At 34.9% G+C, this 26593-nt stretch overlaps 2 protein-coding genes across 5 annotated transcripts; one reads left to right on the forward strand and one right to left on the reverse strand.

Moving 5' to 3' along the window:
• The first annotated feature begins 7398 nt into the window (after nt 1-7398).
• LOC123918346 lies at nt 7399-8884 on the forward strand. Its single transcript, XM_045970369.1, has one exon. It carries the CDS (start codon nt 7587-7589, stop codon nt 8559-8561), a length of 975 nt encoding a protein of 324 aa, XP_045826325.1. The 5' UTR covers nt 7399-7586; the 3' UTR covers nt 8562-8884.
• A 565-nt stretch (nt 8885-9449) lies between these two features.
• On the reverse strand, nt 9450-25426 carry LOC123913936 (formin-like protein 5). 4 transcript variants are annotated; one of them, XM_045964870.1, is made up of 17 exons: nt 23786-25426; nt 21741-22444; nt 21442-21663; nt 18260-21363; nt 18018-18135; nt 17420-17491; nt 16778-16876; nt 16573-16614; nt 15006-15086; nt 14867-14917; nt 14710-14791; nt 14428-14522; nt 14276-14347; nt 12819-12935; nt 11310-11378; nt 11161-11227; nt 9450-10606 (listed from the first exon to the last, which is right to left on the reverse strand). In XM_045964870.1, the coding sequence occupies exons 1-17, from the start codon at nt 23856-23858 to the stop codon at nt 10407-10409; spliced, it is 5268 nt and encodes a 1755-aa protein (XP_045820826.1). In that variant the 5' UTR covers nt 23859-25426; the 3' UTR covers nt 9450-10406. The 4 variants fall into 4 exon arrangements, with proteins under 4 accessions (XP_045820826.1, XP_045820827.1, XP_045820828.1 ...); XM_045964872.1 differs by having other exon boundaries at nt 10520-10606; nt 11161-11222; XM_045964871.1 differs by lacking the exon at nt 17420-17491.
• Nucleotides 25427-26593: the final 1167 nt, after the last annotated feature.

Genomic DNA, 26593 nt, shown 5'->3' on the forward strand with positions numbered 1-26593 from the left:
GTTTTGAATGATTATGCAGACGTGAGGATTTTTTTTACTATACATAGCATATGTTAACATTTGATTAAACCCACATCTCTCTCTCATCCAATAGAAACTTGATATTAGTTCAAAAGTTTCATTTACTTTGACTACACTCACTCACTCTTTCTTTCTCACTAAAAACAAACACACCCTACTCCCCCTTTATCATTCATCATTTGAATAGAAGAAAGAAACAAATCAACCAGCCCAATTTTCATTATTTTCTAATCTTCTATACTTTTATTCTTCTCTCTTGTTGTTGTTGGTGCTGCTGTAGATTTTTCAACATGGTTTTACCTTTGTTGTTGGTTTTTTTTTTAGTTTTGTGTAATGTATTAGTCTTTCCTCAATTTTATTTTCTCTCAATTTCTTTGGTATTATTGCTTATTAAATGTGGTATTTTTATTTTATTTCTACCAATACTCAATAGAAATTATATTCAAAATATAGTCAAGTCCAGAGCAATCATCAAACTACTAATCATTATACATTTGATGAATATAAAAATATAAAATTGGGCACATCTCTGAAAAAAAAAATTCTTCGAATTTGATTTAGAAAAGCTTCCTAATGGGTTAATGCAAAGAATATGACAATAGTACAGAACAATTAAGATGTATATTTATACTCTAAAAAAATATACTCAGCATAGTCAGCATACTCAGCATAGATAGGCCCAACTAGCCCAATGACTTGTTGACTTTTACTTTTTGCGCCCCCTAAAATTATCAAAATAACTCCTTATTTTATAGAAGAGCGTTGTTCGCATTTTAAAACGTGAGTATGTTAAAGATGTGTGACTGTTACACCACCCTCAGAATGTATCTACCCCCTTAAAATAAAAATATGGAAAAACACAATTTTCTGATTCATAAATTATATAATTTAGTCTATGATTCTTTTTATAACTTCACTCTCTAATTCATCAATATCAACCACCAAATTATTATCTTTATATCTCCCTTAAGAAAATTTTATAATTGGTTAAGATTAAGAAATACTAATATTTTAATGTTATTTTGTGTTGATGTGACTTATGTAGTTTTGACAACTTTTTAAATATTTTCATTTGTGTGAGCTTAATTTATATATACTATTAAAACAAAAATAAAAACAAATATTAAGATGAAGATATCCACGTGTTTATATATGTATTTCTTTTTCTTTTACCACTAGTTTAATCTGGTTCGGAAGTCATGAGTTTATATTTTTTTCTTTCAAAAGAAATAATACCAATGACAAAAGTCAACAGTGTTTATATTGTTTTATTGAGACACAATGCATGCAGTATGTTGATTGTTAAAATAGTGTCATGTGAGCTGGTTGTATATACTATTTGTTTTGAACTCTTCCTGTTGTCCTCTAATAGGATATATCATATCATGAAAAGATAGAAAATATTTGTTTCATTCTTTATTATAAGAAAATACCTAGTGCTTCAAAACATAGTAGTTTGAATGAAGGGAATATCAATTTCTCTATAAAACAAATGCATAATTAAACTAATTTAATTTGAGTTAAGGGTTAAAAAAATTTAAAAATTATTAAAGTACCAGAGTTTATGTCCTAATGAAGGTGAATAGATACTAATTTTAATAACTATTTACTAATTTTGACTATTTAAAAAGAGAAAGAAAAAAAAAGACTTTTTTCTACTTTCATTATTATAGATTGAATACATCCACAATAAATCTAAAAAATGATTTTGTTTTCTTCTTATAATAAAGATCGGACGAAATGTTTTTTTCAAATATGTAAGAAACTCTTGTGTGGTTTTGGTCAAAAAAATTATATATAATCTCACAAAGGAAAATGTTAAATAGTATCTATTTTTTTTGGTACAATAAGGGAGAAAAAAGAAAAGAAAAACAAAACATGAAGGGAAACTATCTAGTAAACCAAGTCCCACTAGCATCAGCTAGAAGGAACAGGTTTATGCCAACAAGTGGAGTAGCTAATAGCGAGAACGTTAAATAGTATTTATGTGACACTAGTTAAAGAACTAAATATGATAAAATTATCTTAAAATTTGTATAGTCAACTATTTAAAAATATAAATAATGTTATTTTCAATACATTTTTTCGAGAGGGATTTTTTTTTATATCAAGTAGTTTAATGACTAGAATTTCACACCTTAAGGTGAATATATAATTGGGGTGTTCAGAGTTCGAACTCCATCACCTGCATAGTGCAATGTCCCTACTAATTGAACTATATTTCAGGTGGCAAATAAATTTTTATGTTTTCTTTGTCACATAGCCTAGTGGCTAAAATTCAACTCTTAAGGTGATTAAGTGAAGTGTCCGAAATTTGAATATCGACTTCTACATATAGGATGTGATGTCCATACGAACTGAGTTATGCTCAGAGGTTGAGATGTTTTTTATTGAGATTGAAAATGAAAAAATGATTCAATATTCCCTAAATATGGCAATAGAGAACATTTGAAATGTATATTTATTTATGCTCGAAATATATATTTAATACTACAAATTATATATATATATATATATATATAGGGGTTTTCTAACTTAGACCCTAGTTAGGTCTAAGTTAGCAAGGTGCACCTTTTCAATTGGACCAAAATACCATTCTTTTAATTTTTGAAAAATAGAGCAACAGGGGCATTTCTGTAATTTTACATTAAAAAAAAAATAATGACACGCGCCCCCACCTTCTTAAAAATTAATAGACGTGGATCCAGTGTCGCGCGCGTACGGAAGGACCATGGTTACAGACCGTTGATTTCCATCAGACAGCCAAGATGTGATCTCATTAAGGCTGTCTGATTGATCAGACAGCCCATATCATCCTACCATCCTGTCTGCGCCACACTAGATTATAAGCTGGAGAGAGAAAATTTTACTTTTGAAAAAGGCAGCCACGTGTCAGCATATGACTGGGTCTGCCTGATTTTTTCCATTTTATGCTTTAAACTCGATTATTTCGTCGTAAATTAATTTTTTATTTTTTAATTTTTATACCAAAATTCATAATTTTTTTTTCTCTACAAATAGAGACTTGGTTTGTTTGATTTGGACACCGAAAAAAAAAACGCAATTTTTCACTACTTTAAACTCGATTATTTCGTCGTAAATTAATTTTTTATTTTTTATTTTTTATACCAAAATTCATAATTTTTTTTTTCCTACAAATAGAGATTTGGTTCGTTCGATTTGGACACCGAAAAAAAAAACGCAATTTTTCACTACCTTAATCTCATTTTATTGTTTACTAAATACGTTACGTGTGTGTTCTAAACTCAACCAACCCACTGAAACCATTATATCAGGAAAATAGTAGATAATATTCTGGAACTTTTGGTATATTTTATGAAATTTTTGGAGACCTGAAACTATTTTTAGTTAATTAAATGAGATAAAACGATAATTAAAAACTAATGTTTGCTTCTGAAACCATTTATCTGGTACAATGGTTTCAGAGAGTTGTAATCTGAAACCATTTTGCTGGTAGAATGGTTTCAGTAAGTTGATTATTAGTTATTTGCTTCTGAAACCATTTAGCTTGTAGAATGGTTGCACATAGTTGTATTCTGAAACCATTTTACTGGTAGAATGGTTTCAGTGAGTAATTTATTAATTGTGTTTGCTTCTGAAACCATTTATCTGGTACAATGGTTTCAGAGAGTTGTAATCTGAAACCATTTTGCTGGTAGAATGGTTTCAGTAAGTAGATTATTAGTTATTTGCTTCTGAAACCATTTACCTTGTAGAATGGTTGCACATAGTTGTATTCTGAAACCATTTTACTGGTAGAATGGTTTCAGTGAGTAATTATTTAATTGTGTTTGCTTCTGAAACCATTTATCTGGTAGAATGATTTCAGAGAGTTGTAAACTGAAACCATTTTGCTGGTAAAATGGTTTCAGTAAGTTGATTATTAGTTATTTGATGAGATTAAGGTAGTGAAAAATTGAGTTTTTTGTTTCTGTGTCCAAATCAAACGAACCAAGTCTCTATTTGAAGAGAAAAAAAAATTATGAATTTTGGTATAAAAAATAAAAAATAAAAAATTAATTTACGACGAAATAATCGAGTTTAAAGTAGTGAAAAATTGTGTTTTTTTTTCGGTGTCCAAATCAAACAAACCAAGTCTCTATTTGTAGAGAAAAAAAAATTATGAATTTTGGTATAAAAATTAAAAAATAAAAAATTAATTTACGACGAAATAATCGAGTTTAAAGTATAAAATGGAAAAAAATAGGCGAGCCACCAGGAAGTGACACGTGTCCCATGCAATGCAAAAAAATTTCTCACTCCCCCCGCGCGTGTGTTGCACGCGCCTGTTTTTTGTGGCTTACAGCTTGCCACGTGTCCTGGGGGTGGGAAAAGAAATGGGGGTGCGTGTGAAATAGAGGAAAATTACAGAAGTGCCCCTTTTGCTTTATTGTTTCAAAAATTAAAAAAATGGATATTTTTGTCCAACTCAAAAGGTGCACCTTGCTAATTTAGACCCAACTGGGTCTAAATTAGCAGCCCCCATATATATATATATATATATATATATATATATATATATATATATTTATTTAATCGAATCTTATGTAGGCATCTCACCAAGAGAAACAAGTAGAACTTAAACTGAAGATAAGTCTTTGTCTCCTTTGTATTATTCATTTTTATATTATTATACCATAACAATAACCAAATCAATTCAAATTAATATAAAGTAGATAAGATTAAGAACTCATCCCTAATTGAAAACTCCCTAACTAACCAACTAACTAGGTCAACATACGCAAGCACATAGCTCACCAACTGAATGATACATTTGCAGTTATTATTATACCATTTTCCATAAATACTCATTTTTATACTTTCTCCTTATTAGCCACCAAGACTTCTAAGTGATATTAGAACACATTTTCTACCCAACCCACAATCATTCACAAGGCATGGAATTTTATTTTCAATTTACGGTCAGGATTTAATGCATTCACAATATTACAATCTCCCTTTTTCTTATAATTGTTGATAGATCATGTATTAGCTAAATAATTTATTTTTTTGGTACAGACCTAAACTATTTTTATATCACTTATTTTTGTCCTATTTGCTATATAATGTGTTTGGGAATGTATATGGTGACTGACTGGTGAGATAATATTTTTATGTGAAAACAAAGTTGGTAAAATTTAATCTTAAAACAAAATATGGATATTTAATTTAAGATTAAAAACATATACGTACACATTGTCGCCAAAACCAACAACTCACGTGAAATTTTTAAAATAATCATGATAAAAGTTAAACGTTTTGAATGAAGTGAGACATCTCTACCTTTTTTTTTATTTATAAATTATTAGTATATTACAATGTTATGTTAATTTTTCTCTTTGAAAAATGACTTGAATCCTGAACCTCCAACTTCTTAGCCCTTAACTCAACTAGATTAAACAGCTACCAATCTCACCCTAACTTGTAACCATCTTTAATTTCATATTCATATAGTTTGTTCTCATTGGTTGATGAGTAAATACTCTAAATTATCACGGGTGAATTAGAAAAAAAAATCGGCATACTCTACTCTTTGATAATTTGAGGGTATTTACCTAATAACCAATGAGAACAAACTACATAATTAGATTTGTACGTGATACCCACAACTAATTTAATTATAACCAAATTTTAATTCACAAAGCATATATGAATTGAAAAAACCATAAAATTACCCAATAAAAATTTGATAGCTTGATAATATAATTTTTTTTACGAAATATATGAATTGAATTCATAAAATGTATATATAGTTAGATTTAATATTTAAAACGGTTGCCCCTAATTCGGTTTATGAGTTGGGGACACCAAGAGGATACATATTTTGCTTTTAAAAAAGGTGAGATCTCTTGAAATTTCAAAGAGTAACTCTATAAAATGACATATTTGGCTTATGAAAGAAATGGGAAATCGTTGATTTTTTTTTTTTTTTCCTGATGCAAGAGAAATCGTTGATTTCAAGATTAATTAATTTTATATAATTAACTTTATAACTATTTGGTACTAATTTTCAAATGAATGTATAATAAACTTTTAAAAATAATTAAATATTTGGTTAGATAACTTAGCTACAAATTTCAAATTTATAGTATAAAATTTGTGTTTTTTATGACATAAAATTGTGTGTTTGATCATTAATATATGATAGCAACAATAATCAACGTTTGAATTAGTGAAATATGTTGTTTATAATGAATTTTTAAATGGAGTAATTCATTTTAGAATTATTCTTGGAGTCAACTGATCTTTGCGCAAAAAAATAAAAATAGTTAAATATTTTTTGTCAAAAAAGAAAATAATAGTCCAAAATTTACTCTTCTATTTTTCAGGTAAAAAAGGCATGAATCTACCTTGCAAGCTAAGTTCACTCATTGTATATACCACATGAAAAGTAAAGTGCCAAAATATATAGGGTCCCAAATTCTCACTTTCTCACATTCTTCATTCTCTATTAAACAAAATTCATCGAGTCAAAAAAAAAAAAGCAGAATTCATATTGAATTATATTTTCTTTCTTAGTCTATATATTTTCTTGAAAAAAATAATGACACTTAAAGTTCAAGGAAAGGGGCCAAAAATTGAATGATTGATCAATTGTCATAATTTAACTTAAAAAAAAAATCAATTGTCATAATTTCTATATATTTGCTGGCTTGTAATGGATTCTAGCCAACAATAATAAGCTACTCAATAATGTGCATTTTAAGTAAAGAGACATTTCATATTTCATAATCAATTCCAAGACGAAAAGCATGTCATACCAAATCACTTACTTATTGTTAACTTGTCAAGTCAGTGACACCATGAAAAATATGCTTTCTAGTTTCTCTGCTCTTTAAAACACCTAGTTGGTTAGATTTTGGCAGTATTAATCATAATAAAATTGAATTTTAAAAAGTGTGGTTGAGATAAAAATAAATTAAATGATATTTTCAAAATGAAATTATTTAATTTAAAGTCACATCACAATTAATTTTACAAAAATAAAAACTAGTTGCACACATGATAAAAGACAATTCTACCCACGTAAGAACAATTAATTTTGCTAACAACTTAAAATCATTTCTATTGGATACAAATTATAAAACAAATAATTGAAAGAACATATATTGTCCAGACTTTACTTATCTCCCGTCAAACTCCAAATTTTCAGGACCCCCTCTCCTGTAAACCAGTAAAAAAAAAAAAAAAAAAAAAACTTATTGATAAAATGTCCATACTAAGAAACACTAAAGTTGGTGGAAATTCACATAACAAAAGGAAAAAACTAAAAATCTTCAAAATCATCTTTGGTAATTAATTAAATTAAAAAAAAAAAAATCTAAAAGCCTAAACAGCTCCACCTTTGGCAATAGTTAGTTTATTTTAGTTGGCCTATCCATTTCTTAAAGACATCATCCCTTTTAAACTCTCCAACCTACCCTTCCAAAAAAATCAAGAACAATTCCAAAAGAAAAAAGTCTTCATATTTTTTGTGAGAATTGATAAGCTTCTCAATTCATCACCCTCTCTAGTTGAAGCAAAAACAAAAAACACCAATTCCAATGGAAGTCTCATACAAAATTCTTAGAAGATCAATTCATAGTTTTCTTCAAAACTATCAATATTTCACCACAACAATATCATTTCTAGCTTTTCCATTCTCAGCTTCAATACTTGTTTCACAAGCATTAGTACCTTTTTCTTCATCTCTCTTCCCTCAAATATACAATCACCTAAAGAATCTCTTTGATGCTGCAGGTTTTCCATCTTCATCACAATTGTTTACTATTCTCAACCTTAAAGTTTCTCAAACAATCACTTCATCAATCTTCACCCTTCCTTTTACTCTCACCTTTTTCCTCATTACAAAAGCATTCATAATTCAAGCTTTGAATAAAACCAAAGAAAATTTGCAACCTTCATGTTATAATTACAAATCAATCCTTCACACTTATGTGTACAATACTTTCTTTATTCTCTCTGCGAATGCATCAACTTTTTGCTTCCTTTTTCTTGCATTTAGTTTCTCTGAAGGGCTAGGAAACTCTTCGCCGAGTTTCACCCTTTTTTTGTCAGCTGTAGCCGCGGTTTTTTTCTCTGTGATCCTCGCGAACGCGCTCGTGATATGCAACATGGCACTTACGCTAACTGGTATGGAGGGACATGGGGGTTACATGGCGATTTTGAAAGCATGTGTTGTTCTAAGGGGAAGGACATCAGTGGCTTTGCTCTTGGCATTACCTGTTAATATAGGTTTGGCCGCCATTGAAGCCTTGTTTCAATTTCGGGTCGTAAGAGGTTATTACATTGGTGAGAAGTCATGGTTTTCCATAGCTTTGGAGGGTATTTTCATTGCTTATTTGTACTCAATTTTCATCATCATTGACACTATTGTGAGTTTCATGTTTTACAAAAACTGCAAAACAAGAGGATCATTACTTGATAAAGAAGACAACCATTTTTTGAGGATTGAGATCATAGAGGAGGACAATTATTATGGTTACTTGAGAGTCAAGAATTTTCAAGAACTGCCTTGAGCAAATATGATGACACATTTTGTTGTTATTAAATCAAGGCTTTTTCTATTCTTATGTTTCTCAAAAGAGAAAGAGCTACAAGTTATTTTAGCAGTTATTTTAAAGATTCATTCGTGTTTGTTAATCGAACCAAACCGAGCAACTTTTGAAGGTGTAAAGGTTTATATCTCAGCTATGTGCAAGAACAAGAAGCTGGAGATTAGTTCATCATCACATTTTTAATGTTTTTCTTTTACATTCTTTAAATCTGTCTTCTTTTTATTTCATCATTTGTAAATTGATCAGTAATCTTATAGTGTGAATAATACAAAGGATTCTGCTTATTTCCCTTGCACTTTTGAAGGCCGTAACGCTTATTGTATTTGATTGTTAATGTTGGCTTTTAGCAAATCTAGGAGTTACTTGCTGCCTGCATAGTTTCTTTCTCAGTTCTGTCAAAGGCAAAGTAGAGGCAAAATGGTTCTTTCCCAATGAGTAACAAGTTCATTTTGCATTAGCTCAAGCCTCTTAATCTAATGACGAAATCACAAAGACACAACATCGAACACAACACTCACATCTGACACCCATAATAATTGAAGAACATAGAATAATGGAAAATATAATTAAGCACGTGTGTTAGTGTCATGTTGGTATCAGACACCACTACATATCGTACATGGAACACGCCTTCAATTTGAAGCGTCATTATTACATAGCTTTCAGTTCCCTTTCAGAATACCGGTAACAAATTTAAGTGTCAAAATCAATGAAATTAATACATGGAATGAAAGGTAAACACTATTAAGTATCCTTAGCTTTAATGAATCTGGTAGCTTTTTGTACTATAATAACTCAAGCAAACAATAAAATAATAAATTTAGCAATGTCTATCAACAGGTGCAAAAAAACTCGATCAAAGAGGTATTAAATAACTGCACTACACATTTGAATATGCAACGTATCTATCTACAACAAAAATGTTTGCTCAAAACTATATTTCATTTGCTAGACTAAACATGAAGCTTTTACACTTCACCATTGTGTATTGCATTTCACAAGATAAATGTAAGCTAGGATTTCTAACTCAACCTGTTGTTCACCTATAGCTACACTACAGAGACCTGATTCCTAATTCTTTTCTAAACCTGATAACTATACAAAATCTGCTTGTTAGCTATCCTACAAAATTCTCTATCTATAGGTAAAAAATGAAATTAATTTCTATGTTACATGAGAAAGAATTGGATCCTAAAAAGAGGAGGGTTTAGAACTTTATACAAGGTTATATGGTGCTAATGTTGGACTCCGGTGCTGTACAATCGAAAAGAATGCGCTCTGGTGCCGGAAAATTATGCCAATGAATGATGAAAGCTGAAGCCAGTTCTATTGAAATAGAAGGCATGTTCCCTTCAAAATTTCTTTTTAAATTGAAGAATGGGATCCATCATCTTCATAGCAGCATGCATTAGATGCAGATTGATTCTCAAGCAATCTCGGCAGGCATCCACGCTGGGTCAAAATTTGGCCTTTCCAGAATATTTTTCCATGAATATTCTGCAACATGCCATTAAAGAATCAACTCCGAAGCCTTTTGTATGTACAAAGATCAGCACATGGCAAGAACTCGCAATTCTGCCTCATTAAGGGACATCCAGAGGCTAGTTGTCACACCACCATCTTGGAAAGTGAGGCTACTGAATTCAATCTCGAAAGCAGTCCCGTTAATACCCGAGGGTAGATCTCTGATCTCCGGCTGATAATGATGTCAGAGAAAAGGAGTGGACAACCCAGTCTCCAATTATCTCCTCCGCACTCTTCCTTGTCAGGTAAACGTCCTTAGCCTTCTCCATCTCAGCCTCTTCCTCAGCTTCCTTCTTCTTTATCTTTTCCACTATTCCTTGTCAAGTTACTGTCTTTACCCTTCTCCATTTCAGCCTCTTTCTCAGCTTTCTTCTTCTCTTCAGCCTCTTTCTCAGCTTTCTTCTTCTCTAATTCTGCTTGTTTGATATTCTCTTCATGTGCTTTGAGAAACAACCTTATAAAATTTAAGAGAGTTGCAGTAACTGCAATCAAGAAAAAGAAGAGGTAAGAAGTTAACTTGAGCATTATAACATAGGTATTATTGTTATGAAACTATGTTTGGTCCTGTCCTCCCATTTCTCCTCCATTTATATCTTACTATTATTCCTTAACTAGTTTCTCCCTCACCCTTTCCTTTTGTCACCATCATCATCATCATCGTTTATTTCATCCTTTTCTGCTTAGACTATAATTCAAGGACAGTCATATTTCTTTCAATTTTCAGCAACTTGTAACTATGATAATCACAAAGAGGTTTTTGTAGCTCATAGCAGCTTTCATTAAGAACAAATAATGGGTACAAAGAACCTAATTCCAAAATCTAGAGAGAAGTAAAACAAACTACCAAACTGTAACAAAAGAAAAAGGTCAGTAAAATGTATTTTCTCCAAAACATCATTTAAATGAATTATAATCTGATAAAATTGAAGTTATCATTGGAAAGACAATGGCAATATGTGATACATACCAACAAGTAATAATGACCAACCTATATAAATAAATAAATAAATAAATAAATAGATAATGATCAACCTACCTTGCTCAAATGGACAACGGGCAGGATCCTCACCGAAATAAACTGCAAGTGCATCTGCATTTCTACCCTGTCCGTAGACGAATAATATAATCTTTATATCCTTTTATACCCGTGCATAATCTACTAAAAAAGATGGTTAAGCATATTACCACATCAGAATATAGGCGTGTTACAGAATCCACCTGAGACTTGGCTTCATCAATGAAACCTTTCAATGTCTGAAAAGAACAAAAAGGCAAGTCAAATGCACAGAAAATATAAACCAGGTGACAAACCATATAAGCCAGGATTAGCTTCATGGACACAATGTGATGAAAAACTTGTTCCCTTCTGAAAAAAATTAAAGCACACCTTAATGTTGTTTTTACACATGGCCAATGTTTATACAAGACTACATTAGCAGAAGCAAACAAATTGTGTCATCACAAATAATTTATCAAAAATGCAATAAAATGAGTATTCATGTGCCTTCATTTAATAGCTTAAGGATTTTGGGAGAGGTGGTTTGTTACATGGTATCGGAGCCTCTACTACGGTCAAGTCATCGTTAGATTTGATCCTTGCCACCCACCTATTTTTACTAAAGTTGAATTCAAATTTCAACACAAGGTGTGTGGGTGAGGGGAGGCGGACTTTGCAACATACAAGTTTCAAGCCCGTAGGACTCATGTGAGGGGTCATGCTGGAACTAACGGAAGCAATACTCAATATCCTACTCAACAGCTTGAGATTTCGGTGAGTTGGGACCAGACATGCTTAGTAAATTACAAAGGGCCAACAGAAAAACAACATAAAAATACGCCATAAACAAGTTTATTTCCTCAACAAGATTGCGGGAAACTGGAAAAAGAGAAGCCCGTGAAGGTACGAGCTTGCCATCTAAACCAAACAGACCAAAGATATCTTAGACACGCATCATAGTTAAAAATTTGGAAGAATATAAAGCTGCTTTTATAATGTTAGCACTTAGGCTCATGGTGATTAGGAGGGTACAATGGGAAATAGTGAATATATTCATAAGAGTAACTGAATGCAGTGACAGGTGGCAGTGAAGTATTGGGTAGTGTGACTTTGTAATGAGGAAGAGGTGGTTATAAAGGGAGTGTAAAGGGGAATGTAAGGGATATAGAATATTATGGAAAAGGCGAAGTGCTTTTTTGGGCAAGCATTGTGCTTGAAGAGTGAGAAGTTCATCTGCTATTTTCTTCTTTATCCCCAAGTTTAGTTGGCAATTATAGGGTGGTTCTTGGAACAATGATATCATCCCTTACTTAAGGGGAAAGAGGTAATAAAATAAGAATTGTATTGACCATTGGCTTGATATTTTTGAATGATCCAACTTTAAATCGCATTTTACAAATCAAAAGATTCAGACAGAAAAACTGCATCCAACATTGTCAAGTACAATGAAGATATCAATTTAAGAAAAAAAAAATCTACTCGACCCTATTCACAGATCTGAACTAGAACTCCCAAGGCTTGACTGCAAACTTGAATTAACTTGAATTAACTAACTTGAATTAATTACAATGTCAACCATCACGAAGAGAAAAGCCAGTATTATCAAGTTTAGAGACAGAAATGTCTTTGCACTTTATTGTGCATTTTTCATGATATAATAATGACGAATCAATAGCAAACAAAAAAATGCTAAACACCTTATGGAAAACTTCAGACACTGGGCCATCATTTTCAGATGCAGCAAGCTCCTGGTTTACTTTTTCTAGTCCCTTGGTAATTGCCTGCATTTCTTCTGCTAATGCTTTCAATTGAATCTGCAAGATCAGAAATGAACAATAAATAGTTATTGCAAATCCCGTGAACTAATACTACTGAAAGTTAGTCAACAGAAATTTATTTTTCCTGATAATGCAAATTTCTTTTGGCTATTGACTATAAATGGTGCTTAATACGAGCTTACAAAGCTTCCACAACTTACAAGCCAATTTTGTGATGGGGAGATTGTAGTAATACAAACTGTAGCAATGTTTTAAAAACCGGACCAGACCGGCCGGTTCAACTGGTAGGACCGGGAACTGAACCTAACAGGTTGGAGGACTTACAAAACCGGTGGTTCCAAAAACCAGACAAAAAACCAGAAAGCGGTGAAAATTGAGAAAACCGGTGAACCGGTCCCGGTTTTGGACAACCGTCCGGTCCAAATAATTAAACTAAAAATTCATTTAGTTTTTGCCCTTATCAGTTTTTCCAGATACGCAAAACAGGTAGACAAAAGATGCTTAATTCCCAAGAAAAAAAACTAGTAAAAACTAGATCATCAACAGATGCACAACACAGGGTAAGAGAAGTTAAGGAAGGTTCGGAGAAACACAGAGAAAGGAGAAGAAAGATCACTGAAAGGCAAAGAAAGAAGATGGGAATTCGAGAAGGAACCTTGAGAATTCTTGGAGCGATTTTTCAAATTTACGTGTCTGTCATTTTTCATTATTTATGTAAAATACAGAGCATTGTGTTTGTGTAACAGAGTTAGGAATTTAGGGTTGTTTGACCTTATGGTTATGTTACTTTGGGTTTGGTATAACATTTTTTATTGGGCTTCTTTATTATTTGTTTGCTAATATTGGCCCTTTTTTATTTTGTGAGCGCTAATTACCTATTTGTTGATTTTATATAAGTAAATAATCATATTTATTTAATATCCGGTTCAATAGCGATTGATCCGGTTGAACCTTGACCCGAAGGTCTCACCGGTTAAATCTCCAGTCCAGTGAGACCTTGGGGGGCCAAAGGTGCATTTAAGCCAATTGTTTTAGGCCCAAAACCTAAGAATATCATGTATTTTAAAATAATTTTTAAATCTAGGTGTAAGTTCCACCATTTGTGCTCTAACAGACAATGTGTGAAAACTTAGACAATATGCTTGTCTGCAATTTAAGAAAAGCTTACATTATCAGTCTGCAAAAGAGATATAAGCTAAACCTTAATATGAACGACAGGCACACCATTTCAAAATCCACTAAAGACATAAGGGGTGTTTTTTTACAAGTGTAAGGGGAAAAGTGAAATTTCACTAGTAAATCATTAATCATAGTAGTAGCAAAAGTGAAATTGACCTATATTTTTTGCACATGAAGTGCCAAAAATAAATCTTTACCTTAGAGGCAGTCTCTACGCTAACTAGGTCATGGTGAAAATCAAGGAGTGAAGGAGACTTTTCAGCTAGGACCTGAAGTTCAAAATGAAAAGAAAAACCAGAAAGTTATGCCACCAAATAATATCTTCATTTATTGCAACTAAGAAGTGTACCTTGCAAAGATAATGCATCAGTGTCATTTTACTGTTAGAAGCACGAGTGTCGGTGAGCTTTAAAAGGCTATCCAACTTGAACCCAACAGCAGATCCTGTAGAAAGTGAATTCACATCAATTATAATAGATCGTATGTAACAAAAACACATATAAGTTTGTCTGCTAACAAGATGAAAGGCAAATGACTATCGAAATGTAAGAGAGAGCTAGCACTATATATGTTTGCTATATTGGAAAAATGAAAGAGGAGAAAGACACTTCCATTGCTAAGAAAGACATACCCCTTGCTGTTCCTTGATTCAATGTATTGCCCAAATAAAGAATTTTCTTCATAATCTCCTTCAGTTTGAGTGAATTTCGGACCTATAAGAAGAAAAGATGAACAAGGTCAGAAAGATACAAGCAACAAAATGTTTATTACATTGATAAGAAAAGTACCTCGTCACATGCAGAGTTCACCAAGTTTAAACTCCTATTAAACTCTGTAATCTGCAGAAAGTGGAATGGAGATAAGATAAGCAAAGCAAGAAACCAAATCCACAATAAATTCAGATTATTATTACAGACAACAGGAAACCTGAGTCTGAAATTGAATCTTGAAACAGAATACTCTTAATTTCGACTCCACTCGTGGCACTTTCATCAGCTCCAAAAAGAACTGAAACATTACTAATGTATATAAGAATATGATTACTTACAAAGAGGTTATTGAGTTAACAAAGATCAAAATGATTTATTTATAATCTGATATCTACATACTAAGAGGTGGAGATCAATAAGAGTAAAACACTTTTTCTTCCACATGCCACCAGGCATCAGCAACTAAACTGTTATCATGTCACAAGACCTATGAATTGCCGTTTTCATGAACTTGATTCATCTATGTAAAGCTGACGATTTATAACCAATACTCTCAATTATTAAACTTCAATTTGCATTCAGCCGATCCCCATCAGTTTCTAGCAAAGAATCTACTCCTATCTGATAGGAGGCTGTCTAGGCCAAAACCATATGAGGGGGATGTATGGGTGTCCGGGAATCATGAGAGGCCCTAGATATGGAGGGTCTATGAGAGGAAGAAAAAGGAGTGAGGCCAGTTATTTAGAATATTTGAGCATGGTGATTGGTAAATTCATGCATCATTATTCTGTCAGAAATATTAGTGAAGGCAGAGAGAATCAATATTCTCTTTTCGAGGAGCCTTGGCTATGGTTTATTATTGTATTTGCCATTATAATCAATACAATATTTATTCAACATTTAATCTCTATGTAACTCTGCTCTATCAATTGGTCCGACCTGCTACTGGTGATGCCACCTAAAATGAATGGCCGAATCACTGCTGTGGAACACTGTTTGGAGTCTGGGATTGATGCAATGAGGAAATCTTTGATAGAGTTGATGAATCGTATGATGAATATCAGGGAAACACCACAAAGCAGTGCTGTGACAGTTAATTTGTCTCTAGAAGAATTCCGTCTCTCTGCGAAGAAGGTGGAGCTTCAGTCAATGGCGAAGATCCAGTCGCGTAGATCACACGCGCGGAAACGTACTTTGAAGTTCAACGAATTTCTGAGGTTCGTATTCAACTAACAAAGCTTATCACGGATTGATAAAATATTCACTGGTTCAATTTATGGAGGGACTCAATGGATTTCTTGACGAGGGAGAACCTCAAGGAGGCTGAGACTATATGACCAGTATACTCAATTATTAAGCTTCAATTTGCATTCAGCCAGTCAGTTTCTCACCATGAACTTACTCTTATCTAACGGTAGCAGGCTACCTAGGTTCTTCGTACTTCTCACTGCACTTCCAGAATTTAATGTGCACAGTGAATTTCAAAACAAATCAGCAGCAGCTTCTTAAAAAAAAACAAATCAGCAGCACCAGATAGTTTATCTTTACTATTTTTAATTTCATTCGGAAACCAGAGTATCCTTAGTTATCCTATCATCAATACACTCTAGGAAAACTGTACTCTCTGGACAGCCCAATCACCCTTCACGCAAATTTGAAGGCACCAACACATGAATCAACTACAGATGTGTCAACAAAGTAATCACATATAAGTTCTATATACTGACATTTTTCTGTGTACAATTACTATATAATACTTTGGTCAAAAGAAATCAATCACAGACCTGTTCACACTTTCCCAAATTCTCCTTGTCACCAGTATATCCCTAAATAATCATAATCAAGATGAACACAATTTAGATAGGAAAAAAAAAACAAATCAAAGGAAAGGAAAAGGATGCAACCCATAGTAACAACAGATGCCAGAAATGAGAAAAGTTAATTGTCAAAACTAGATGTAAGAATCCTGCATAAGTTCATAAGCTTGACCTTCAAAAGATCCATTTCCTCTTTGGTAGGACAAAATTTAACAAGATTTTCCACCTGATCAACATCTAATACCGTGTCATCCAAAGCAAGTACTGCAGCCTGAGAATATTAATTTCAAAAGATTAGGTCAGAAAATTAAAAAGGATATAGGTGGAGATTTAGAAGTTTGATAAAGCAATTTTGACAAGTCTTGCTCATATGTTCTAATAAATTAATTCCTCGTCTGATTTTTTCTTATGCGTACACTCATTCAATGCAACATTGTAAACTCTACAACAGTTAACCTATGCTCTTGTTGGCACTTAATCATACAACATTCAGTACAGAAGCATAAAGTATTGCCAATCTTATGCTATTAGATGTGCGTTAGAATTTTTCTTTCAAAGACATATTTTGATCACAAGAAAAAGCTTGAAGCATTTCTCCATTTCACCCGCCCAACTGAAAACTGATCCTTTGCCTCCGTCACTTTGTCTACAGACACAAGACTATGAAATAGCAATCCAAAAATTTAAATTTATAGTTCATGCATTATAAAATACTGTCATTCATTATAGTATGCTTTACTGAAAAATCCGAGTGGCATATTTATACTGTAAAAATAGCTCACATGAATTAAGAAATTTCAAAGTGCCAACTTACCATCATATCTGGAAGTGGCATCTTAACCTTTGTGAGCATAATTAGAGTATTATTGGCTCTCTTTAGGTCAATCTATAATTAAGCATACAAATACACAAATTAGTGATCAAATACTTGGGAGACCAAACAAATATCAAGTGAATGGATTTACTATCGGAGTTTTAATCCCATGACATAGATGAGACAACAATGAAGAAATGACAACATTAAAATAAAATTTCCAAGTGATGAATTCAAAACATTCATTCCCAAGTTCAAACTTTATGTACAAAGGAATCCTCAATATTTTTCTTGGCATGATAAAACTAGAGAAAAGTGTACATTTGTTTCCTTCACAGTCATAGGGAAAATACCTAATCACTTAAGTCAGATCAAAGTGAACATGACTTCTTTTATGAACAAATTACTAGGCATTCCAAACAATGGTATTACTTTAATATGAAGAAAGCCCTATACCATAGCAATCTTTGTTGTGAAGTATATAACTAAAAACCATGGTGAACTACAATTCCAAAAGGAAAAAACAAGTGAAACCATCAAATCATATCTCACAAGGATAATTTCAAAAAGCATATTTCCAGAATGTGCAGAAAAATACCAAGGTGACTTTCTCATTTTTTGTTGCTGCTGGTTTGCTCGGCCCTCCAGGTTTACCAGTCTGTTTTGGAGCATTTGAGAAAAGCTTCTCTAACTCTGAAACGTCAAAGTCTTGTCCACTAAGATAGATTGTAAAACCGATCATTACAACCAGAAGGATATTTAAAGCATGAATGTGGTGTTTAATTATAGCAAATGGAAAACACTCAATAAAATCTTGCAATAATAGACATGTCAAATTACCTTTGAGTTTCTCCATGTCTTTGTAATTCATACCATAAACTTCCTTGCAATGCCCTTGTAACCTTACTCCAATGAAGAGGCTTAAAGGCGTTTCGTTGAGGTGCCGCTGCACCAGCACCTGTAGGACGTGCAAGTCCACGCCCTCTCCCTCCAGGTGGTGGAGGTGCACCACCTGGAAGTCCAGGAGGTGCAGGAGCACCAGGCGCTCCAGGAGGAGGTGGTGGACCTGGGCCTCGACCACCTGGAGGTGGCGGAGGAGGTGGGCCTCCACCACCTGGAAGTGGCGGAGGAGGTGGGCCTCCAAAACCTGGAGGTGGAGGAGGAGGTGGGCCTCCAAAACCTGGAGGTGGAGGAGGAGGTGGGCCTCCACCACCCGGAGGAGGTGGAGGAGGTGGTGCTCGTGCCCCATGCATCGGAGATGGTGGTGGTGGAGCTCCATAGAATGGTGGAGGTGGTGGTGGTGGGGCATTAGACATTGAAGGATGTGGTGGTGGTGCAGCTCCATAGAATGGTGGAGGTGGGGGTGTTGGGGCCGTAGGCATTGAAGGAGGTGGTGGTGGAGCTGCATAGAATGGTGGAGGTGGTGGTGGTGGGGCATTAGACATTGAAGGATGTGGTGGTGGATGTGGTGGTGGTGCAGCTCCATGGAATGGTGGAGGTGGGGGTGTTGGGGCCGTAGACAATGAAGGAGGTGGTGGTGGAGCTGCATAGAATGGTGGAGGTGGTGGTGGCGGGGGATTAGACATTGAAGGAGGTGGAGGTGGTGGTGGTGCTTCTTTTGATGCATGATATGATTGTGGTGGTGGTGGTGGAGCTGCATAGAATGGTGGAGGTGGGGGTGGTGGGGGATTAGACATTGAAGGAGGTGGTGGTGGTGGTGGAGGTGCTCCATTTGATGCAAGATATGATGGTGGTGGTGGAGCTCCATAGAATGGTGTAGGTGGGGGTGGTGGGGCCTTAGAAACTGAAGGAGGTGGTGGAAGTGCTTCATTTGATGCAAGAAAATTAGGTGGTGGTGGTGGTGGAGGAGGTGGAGGTGGGGGTGGTGGAGCCTTAGACATTGAAGGAGGTGGTGGAGGTGCTTCACTTGATGTAGGAAGATTTGGTGGTGGTGGTGGTGGTGGAGCTCCATAGAATGGTGGGGGTGGAGGTGGGGGTGGTGGAGCCTTAGACATTGAAGGAGGTGGTGGAGGTGTTTCACTTGATGTAGGAAGATTTGGTGGTGGTGATGGTGGAGGTGGTGGGGCCTTAGACATTGAAGGAGGTGGAGGTGCTCCATTTGATGCAAGATGTGATGGTGGAGGTGGGGGTGGTGGGACCTTAGACATTGAAGGAGGTGGTGGTGGTGATGGTAGAGCTCCATAGAATGATGGGGGTGGTAGGGCTTTAGATAGTGAAGAAGCAGGTGGTGGTGGTGGTGCTCCACTTAATGCAGGAAGATGTGGTAGTGGGGGTGGTGGGGCCTTAGACATTGAAGGAGGTGGTGGTGGTTGTTCACTTGATGGAGGAAGAGGTGGAGGTGGTGTAGCTATACCAATAGAAGGTGGAGATGATGGAGCTATACATAAAGAAGGTGGCGGCGGAGGAGGTGGTGGTGGGGATCTAGTAAAAGAAGATGAAGGTGTTGATGTTGAAGCTCTATATACAACAGGCAGAGGAGGAGGAGGAGGTGGTGGTGATGGTAGTGGAGGTGGAGATTTACTTAAAGGTGGTGGGGGTGGAGTGTGAAGTGATGGTGTTGAAGGAGGAAGGAGGGGAGTTCTATCCATATAAGACAAAGAAGGCGGGGGAGGTGGTGGTGGAGGAGGAGGACGGGGAAGGGAGACTGCACCGATTAATTTAGAAGCTTTTGATGTAATTGCACTTCCTACTATAGGAGGAGTTGAAGGAGGTGAAGCACCACTATTTTCTCCAATTTCATCGATGGATGAATAAACTGGGTGCCAATGAGGTAATGAGCTCCCTCTATTATTCCCAGAAAATGGAGGTGGAGCGGGTGGAGGAGGAGGAGTTGCAGCTTGTATGGCCATCTCTTCATTTTTCTTACCAAATAATGTCAAAGTAGGTGGTGGTGGTGGTGGTGGTGGTGGTGGTTGTGGCGGCGGTTGCGGTAACGTAGACACTTCACCATCCAAAGAAGATGGTGATCTGCGTGGAAGTGGGGGTGGTGGGGGAGGATGAGGTTGTGGCACCTGATCAGTGCTCAACTGTGGTGCTTGAGTGGTTGTCTGATGAGATGACTCTGTAATTGGCATTATTGATGATGGTTGGGCGTTTGAGTCTATTTCCCCTATGCTTTCTAAAGATTTTGAATTGTTCCCATTACAACTTTTCAGATCATTTGTCAAGTCCATAGAATCAGCCGCTTCGTTGACATGAGAACTAGAAACAAGTCTTTCTTCAGCATTAGTCATTTTCTCCTTTGCAGCGGTAGCATTTAACAGAGCAGTTGGTAAACTATTATGCCTTGTCGGTGGATATGAAACATGCAATGAATCTAGATAGGAATCTTTGTTATTTTCAACAGACATCGATCGGGCAAGCTCATGCATCTGCTGCCCTTCCTCAGGCTCTAATTCTTTTAGTGGTGTGTTGTTATCTTCGTCGTACTTTTTTTGCATAACTGCCAACTCCTCATGCGCATCCAAAATGACTTCCTGTCTCTCCGGAGTTTCCATCATATCAAAAGTGACTGCAATGGAACTTGGCTTATTGTACCCATCATCCACAGCAATATCTTTCACTATGTGAGTATCTGAATCTACACGCTCATCGAGCTTGTAATTCACATCATCAACAGTAATGTCTTTCACTTCATTAATACCAGAATCCGTCGTTCCAACCTGCTGGTGAATCCCATCATCTGGCGTAGAATCCTGAAGAGTATGAGGATCTGAATACTCATTCCAGATATCTTTATGGCTTCCATCTTGCACTGCACTGTCACGAACCCTTGGAGAATCCTGTGCATCAATTACATTGCTGAAGATCTCTTCCACTTCATAGAATTCGTCAGGTGAACCGCTTTCTGTTTCATTTTCATCTTCACTCACATTGACTGTGGTTAGATCAGGTATAACAGCATCAGCATCCAAAAAAACCACCTGATACAGATATGAGTATGTAATCATCTCCTACTGACTTGGAAAATTGCTGTTACATAAGAATAACAAATAAATTACCTCAGATTTAAAATCCTTGGAGAACTGATCCTTTGTATCCCACAACATATCCATTTCATCGCGGCCCAGCACCAAAATATTTGACCGTACAAACGCTGTATGAAACATGACTCTAAACATCACCTCCTCACGAATGAAATCTTCGCTTAAATGTATGCACTCAAGAACGACATCCCCTTGAACACGACAACGAATATCAATTTTCACGAGCATACATTCTGCCTGTGGTTAAAATTTCTTAAGCAGACTTTCTATCAAATTAATTCACATTCAGTATGAATAGCATAACTATACATCACCTGCAGGTAGTGGCGAATGTGTTTTTGATTGTTTGAAGTTGAGAAAAGAAGCTTAGAACTTCTATTGGCAGGATTAGAAGGGTCCGGACCATAAACACGTACAACAGGCCTGCAACCTTTTCCATCATCAAATAACGGAAGAACTCTTAGAATCAAACAATCCAAATATAAGGGTGTTTCTGATGGAGGCCACTCAGAACCCAAATGTCTCCTGGAAATATACTGAAGATATCTTAACTGAGAAGGTTGTGGGTTCAAAGGTAATAAAAGCTGGAGAAGTTGTCTAGGTGCTTGCTTGTAGACCATTTCAAGAGTCTTCAGCTCTCCACTGTATTGTTTTCGGTACAATAAAAGACCGGCTAGCATAAATGCCAGCACGGGCCACCCCCCTCTTTCACAGTGCATCAAAAGCACATTTTGTTGCCCCTCCAAAGACAGCCAGCTTTCACTTGATCGAAGGAAGTGATGAATCATCTCTAAAGGCAGAAGTGGACAGCCCTCGTATTGCCGAGGGTACTCCATAACTGTCATGTCACACAGAGATAAAAGGTCTGCAATTTGGCTGCGCTTATCCCCTTCTCTGAAATTGAATACCATGAAAGAAGCATCTGGAAAGTAATCTTGTAGTTGAGCTACAATTCCCCCCATATAAACTTTGTACTCATCCTCTTCCAAGACGTCCGTAGAGAAGCAGCAATCAAAAACTGCATAAAATAGAAGAACATTCAAATATTATCAAAATAGAACTCAAAAAACTTAATTCGCAAAATCATGGGTTTCATCTTAATAACTAGTTAAGAAACGAAAGAAACCGAAACACAATGTAAATGAGTATGTCAAAGAAAAGATTAACTGCTCAAGATAATGTAAATTTTTCATTCCAAGTAAAGATTCAGTAACTTGATCATTTTTCAATAAAATGAAAAATTATCATGAAACTTAGTATCCTAACTCCTGATCCCATGGAAATATTTTTTATGCAACTCCCTTGATCTAAAAGTGAGAATTTTACCCGACCTTGCCTTTCCCTCCAAAACCCTCCATCCAAATATACCCTAAAGCATAATTAAATCAGTCTTATTCAAAACCCTTCTTCCAAGAGTTTCTCAACCAACCTTCCTATATTCCTCAACTCATAAATCACTACCAGGCACCTGAATACTACTATTTTAGCAATGTAGTTTCAAATTTAACCCAAGTCTCCTGTTCAACATTTTGTTGCGCTTTTTTTGGTCCATAAAAAGTTAGCGTAATCCAAGACCAGAAACGAAAAGCCTTTCAGCTTAAAGAGTACTTGTAAAGACTTACATTACAATCGTCTCACTCCAAAGAAGAGACGAGGAGGACTGAGGAGTTAAACAGTTAAACCTAACACTTATTAAGCTCTACTCAGTCATCTATAGGTTTCACATTTTGCTACACTTCGAACAACCCAATTCCTGAAACATTAATGTGAATCAGGAAAGAAAACCATCTTAATCAACTTGATGCATCTTAAAGCATCATTAGAAGAAATCAATAATAGTAACCCTAAACCCAATTCCACATTTTTCAAACTAATACTAACCTACGTAGAACCGACATTTCAAATTAAAGGCTGTATCTGATACCAACACAAAACCGACGTACCCTATTACATTCAATCACTTCCATGTCTCAAATTCTTACTACCGATGTCTACGTGTCATTTTCTTACTTGATGCAGCTTGAAGCATTACTAGAAGAAATCAATAATAGTAACCTAAACCTGATTCCACATTTTTCAAACTAATAGTAACCTATAGAGCACCGAAACTTAAAATTAAAGGCTGATACCGCCATACCCTGTTGCATTCAATCACTTCCATTTCTCAAATTATTACTACCGGTGTCCACGTGTCAGTGTCGGTGTCGTGTTAAGTGGTTCATAAAAAGCAACACATTACGTTACATAATGATAGGCATTGTTGAAAACTTCAATTTTCAATAGCTCAAACACCATAAAAACACTTTTTTTATTATTATTAAAAAGAAAAAAATTGAAAAATTTGAGAAAAATACATTACCGTAGACTCTCTCGGAGATCTCAAGAAGACGATCCGGCGGTTTCCGGTAAAAGAATCTTCGGAACAGCGCCATCCAATGGCGCTGTTACTTCCACGATTGGATCCAAACCGATAACCCAAACAAACCCCTAGTAGAACGAACAAAACGCAGCGTTTTGTAGATCTCAAAAATTGTCCCAATTCAATAGAATAGGGAAGAAAATGTAGATAATATTATATAACAACAACAACAACAATTACACAATTAATGATAATAACAATTAACGAAATTTTTTAAAAAGAATTAAACAATTAAGCAAATGAAAGTGGGAGATAATGAGAATTGTAGAATAGAATTATGAAGTGAGAGTGTTGTGATTGAAGTTAATAGAGCTTTGTTTGTAATGTGAAAAAATGTTTCAATGTTTTGTGTTTAATTAATGGTTTTGTTGTTTCATTCTGCAACAACCAACAACGTAACTAAAACATAAAACTCCCGACAAACGAAACAACAAATACGTTAATCAATTTCTTTTCTTTTGAGAGAGAAAGAAAGAAAGATAGAAAGAGACAGAAATGAAAAGAAAAGCCACCTTGCTTTGTCTCGTCATCATCATGCATATTAGTAAGGAAAATTCTAGCGTGAAGTCACCAAAATGGCTTCATTGATGAAGTCAGATCTAGTGTTACAAATACAACTTTACACCCATTTTATAGATGTGTGACATGTGCCAAATTTAAATCCAATGGTTGGTAATTAAAAGGTTTTGTTTTTTTTTTTACAATAATTAAAAAGGTTATTGCTTTTCTCTGTACTTCATCCTCAAATACAACAAATGAACTTCCTCCTCACCTCTGTCTCCCCCTCTTTCTCTCACCGCCGTCGTTTCTCTCCGCCACCGGAAAAAATATATTTAAAAAAACAAAAAACAGTTTCTCTCGTTGCATAGCTACTCTCACCTCTCTCCATTCCGCCGCCGCCGACCCTCTCCTTCCCGACGAAGACAAATTCCAACGAAGTGAGAACAACTAACAAAACAAAATTAATTTATTTGAATTTCACTATAATATCCACTCCCATTGACCCAGTTACTGAAATCTCAAAAACCCAAATTCTAAAAACTTAAACTTTTTTCTCTATAACATCCACTCTCATTGACCCAATAATTGAAATCTCAAAAATTGAATATGAAACACTGTTCATTACATAAGATTAATCAAATTTAGTGACCCCAATTTTTTTAAAACAGTTTATAAAAACTCAAATCAAGGTGTTATTCACGACGGTGGAAGGACGGTGGCAGGACGGCGGCAGGACGGTGAGGATCGCTCGTGACAATGGCGGCGAGGGAAAACGTGTGTGGAGAAGCGGTTACAAAAGATAGACGGGAAGGGGAGGAGGCACGAACAGTGGCACCGACGGCGACGATGAGAGAAAGAGGGAGGAGCAGCGGTGGTGAGATAATGAGAGGAAGGAGACCATGAAATTGTTGTTGTATATTTTTTCTTTAATATTATGTTCTTTTTTTTTATTGAATAAATAATAATTTTGATGTTTTAATCTCTTCTAGTATTATGCCACATGTCATAAATCAAACGGTTAACACTCACTTGATCTATGAGGGTACATAGAGATACATAGTAAATATGTGTACTGTATAATTTTATGTGGCATTGAGTAAGTCAACATTGCTTTCTTATTGGGCCAGATCAACAACTTCATCAAAGAAATCAATTATGTGACTTCACCATAGAAGCTCCCTATTAGTAAAAACCTACGTGTCTTCCCACGTGGCATATACTATCCACCTTGTCAAATTTGTTATTACTAGCGGTCAGGCAAGCACGTTCCGCGCATGCCTGTGTCTAACTTATGTCGGAAAAAAAAAGATATGTCTTGTGTTATTGTGAGTTTGTTAATAAAATTTTTTGTTTCTACTAAAAAAATCAAGGGTATTATTGGTATTATTGTTAAGTGTTATTTTTTTTTGGATACAAAAGGGGGTCAAAGCCCATTGTTAAGTATTATTTCAAATAATAATGAAGGACAAAATAGACCAAACAAAAAGTCAGCTCAAACTCCTCAATCATCTCTCCTTTATATATTGTTATAGATTAACTTTTTTATAAAGAGGAAAAAAAATGCATATAAAGAGGAATCTCAATGTCAAGCTCAATTTTTGTCACTAGTTTTAGTATCTACATACTATATCTACCCTTTCATTTATAATAATTTAATGGGTTGCCTAATTTAATTTTATATATTGTCTCATAACCAATGCATGTCACAAGTTCGGTGCCCATTTTTTCATACAATACTATCAATAGCACATATATTATTCATTAGTTGTAATAAATAAATTTTATCTTTCATATATGACATAATATTTTGTATATTGTCATAATCAATACATGACTCGATAATTATTGTTGTTGTTGGTGACTTTCCTAAGTTAACCCTCACCGATAAGGAAAAAATTATTGAAGGAGTATTTTTTTAAGGAAAATTCTATGGTGCAGCCTTTATTTGGATGGTTTTGGTGCAGTTCTAATCTGGTAAATGAGAATGCAGTGTTGATTCACTTTGAATGAATTATATGGTACAAACAACTTATATAGTACTTATCATGCATCTTTATATCTATTAATATTTCAACTAAGTCCCTACCATATTAAAAGTTACAAAAGTACTTAAATATTTAAATTGTTTTTAATTTTAATTGTTATTGTAAATCAATTAAAACAAAATTACAACTAAAATTGAAATAAGAAACAACAAAGTCACAAAATCACTAAAATTGAAACTACTGTTCATCACATGCGTTCATC

Source organism: Trifolium pratense, linkage group LG3 (assembly GCF_020283565.1).
Source record: "Trifolium pratense cultivar HEN17-A07 linkage group LG3, ARS_RC_1.1, whole genome shotgun sequence".
Lineage (NCBI taxonomy): Eukaryota > Viridiplantae > Streptophyta > Magnoliopsida > Fabales > Fabaceae > Trifolium > Trifolium pratense.

What these genes read in the sequence shown, in the direction of transcription:
- LOC123918346 (XM_045970369.1), top strand. Translation starts at nt 7,587, where the DNA reads ATGGAAGTCTCATACAAAATTCTTAGAAGATCAATTCATAGTTTTCTT.
- LOC123913936 (XM_045964870.1), bottom strand. Translation starts at nt 23,858, where the DNA reads ATGGCGCTGTTCCGAAGATTCTTTTACCGGAAACCGCCGGATCGTCTT. An exon ending in ACATTCGCCACTACCTGCAG is followed by an intron (nt 21,664 to 21,740) that starts GTGATGTATAGT and finishes TTTTAACCACAG; the next exon opens with GCAGAATGTATGCTCGTGAA. An exon ending in ATTTGGGAAAGTGTGAACAG is followed by an intron (nt 15,087 to 16,572) that starts GTCTGTGATTGA and finishes GTAATGTTTCAG; the next exon opens with TTCTTTTTGGAGCTGATGAA.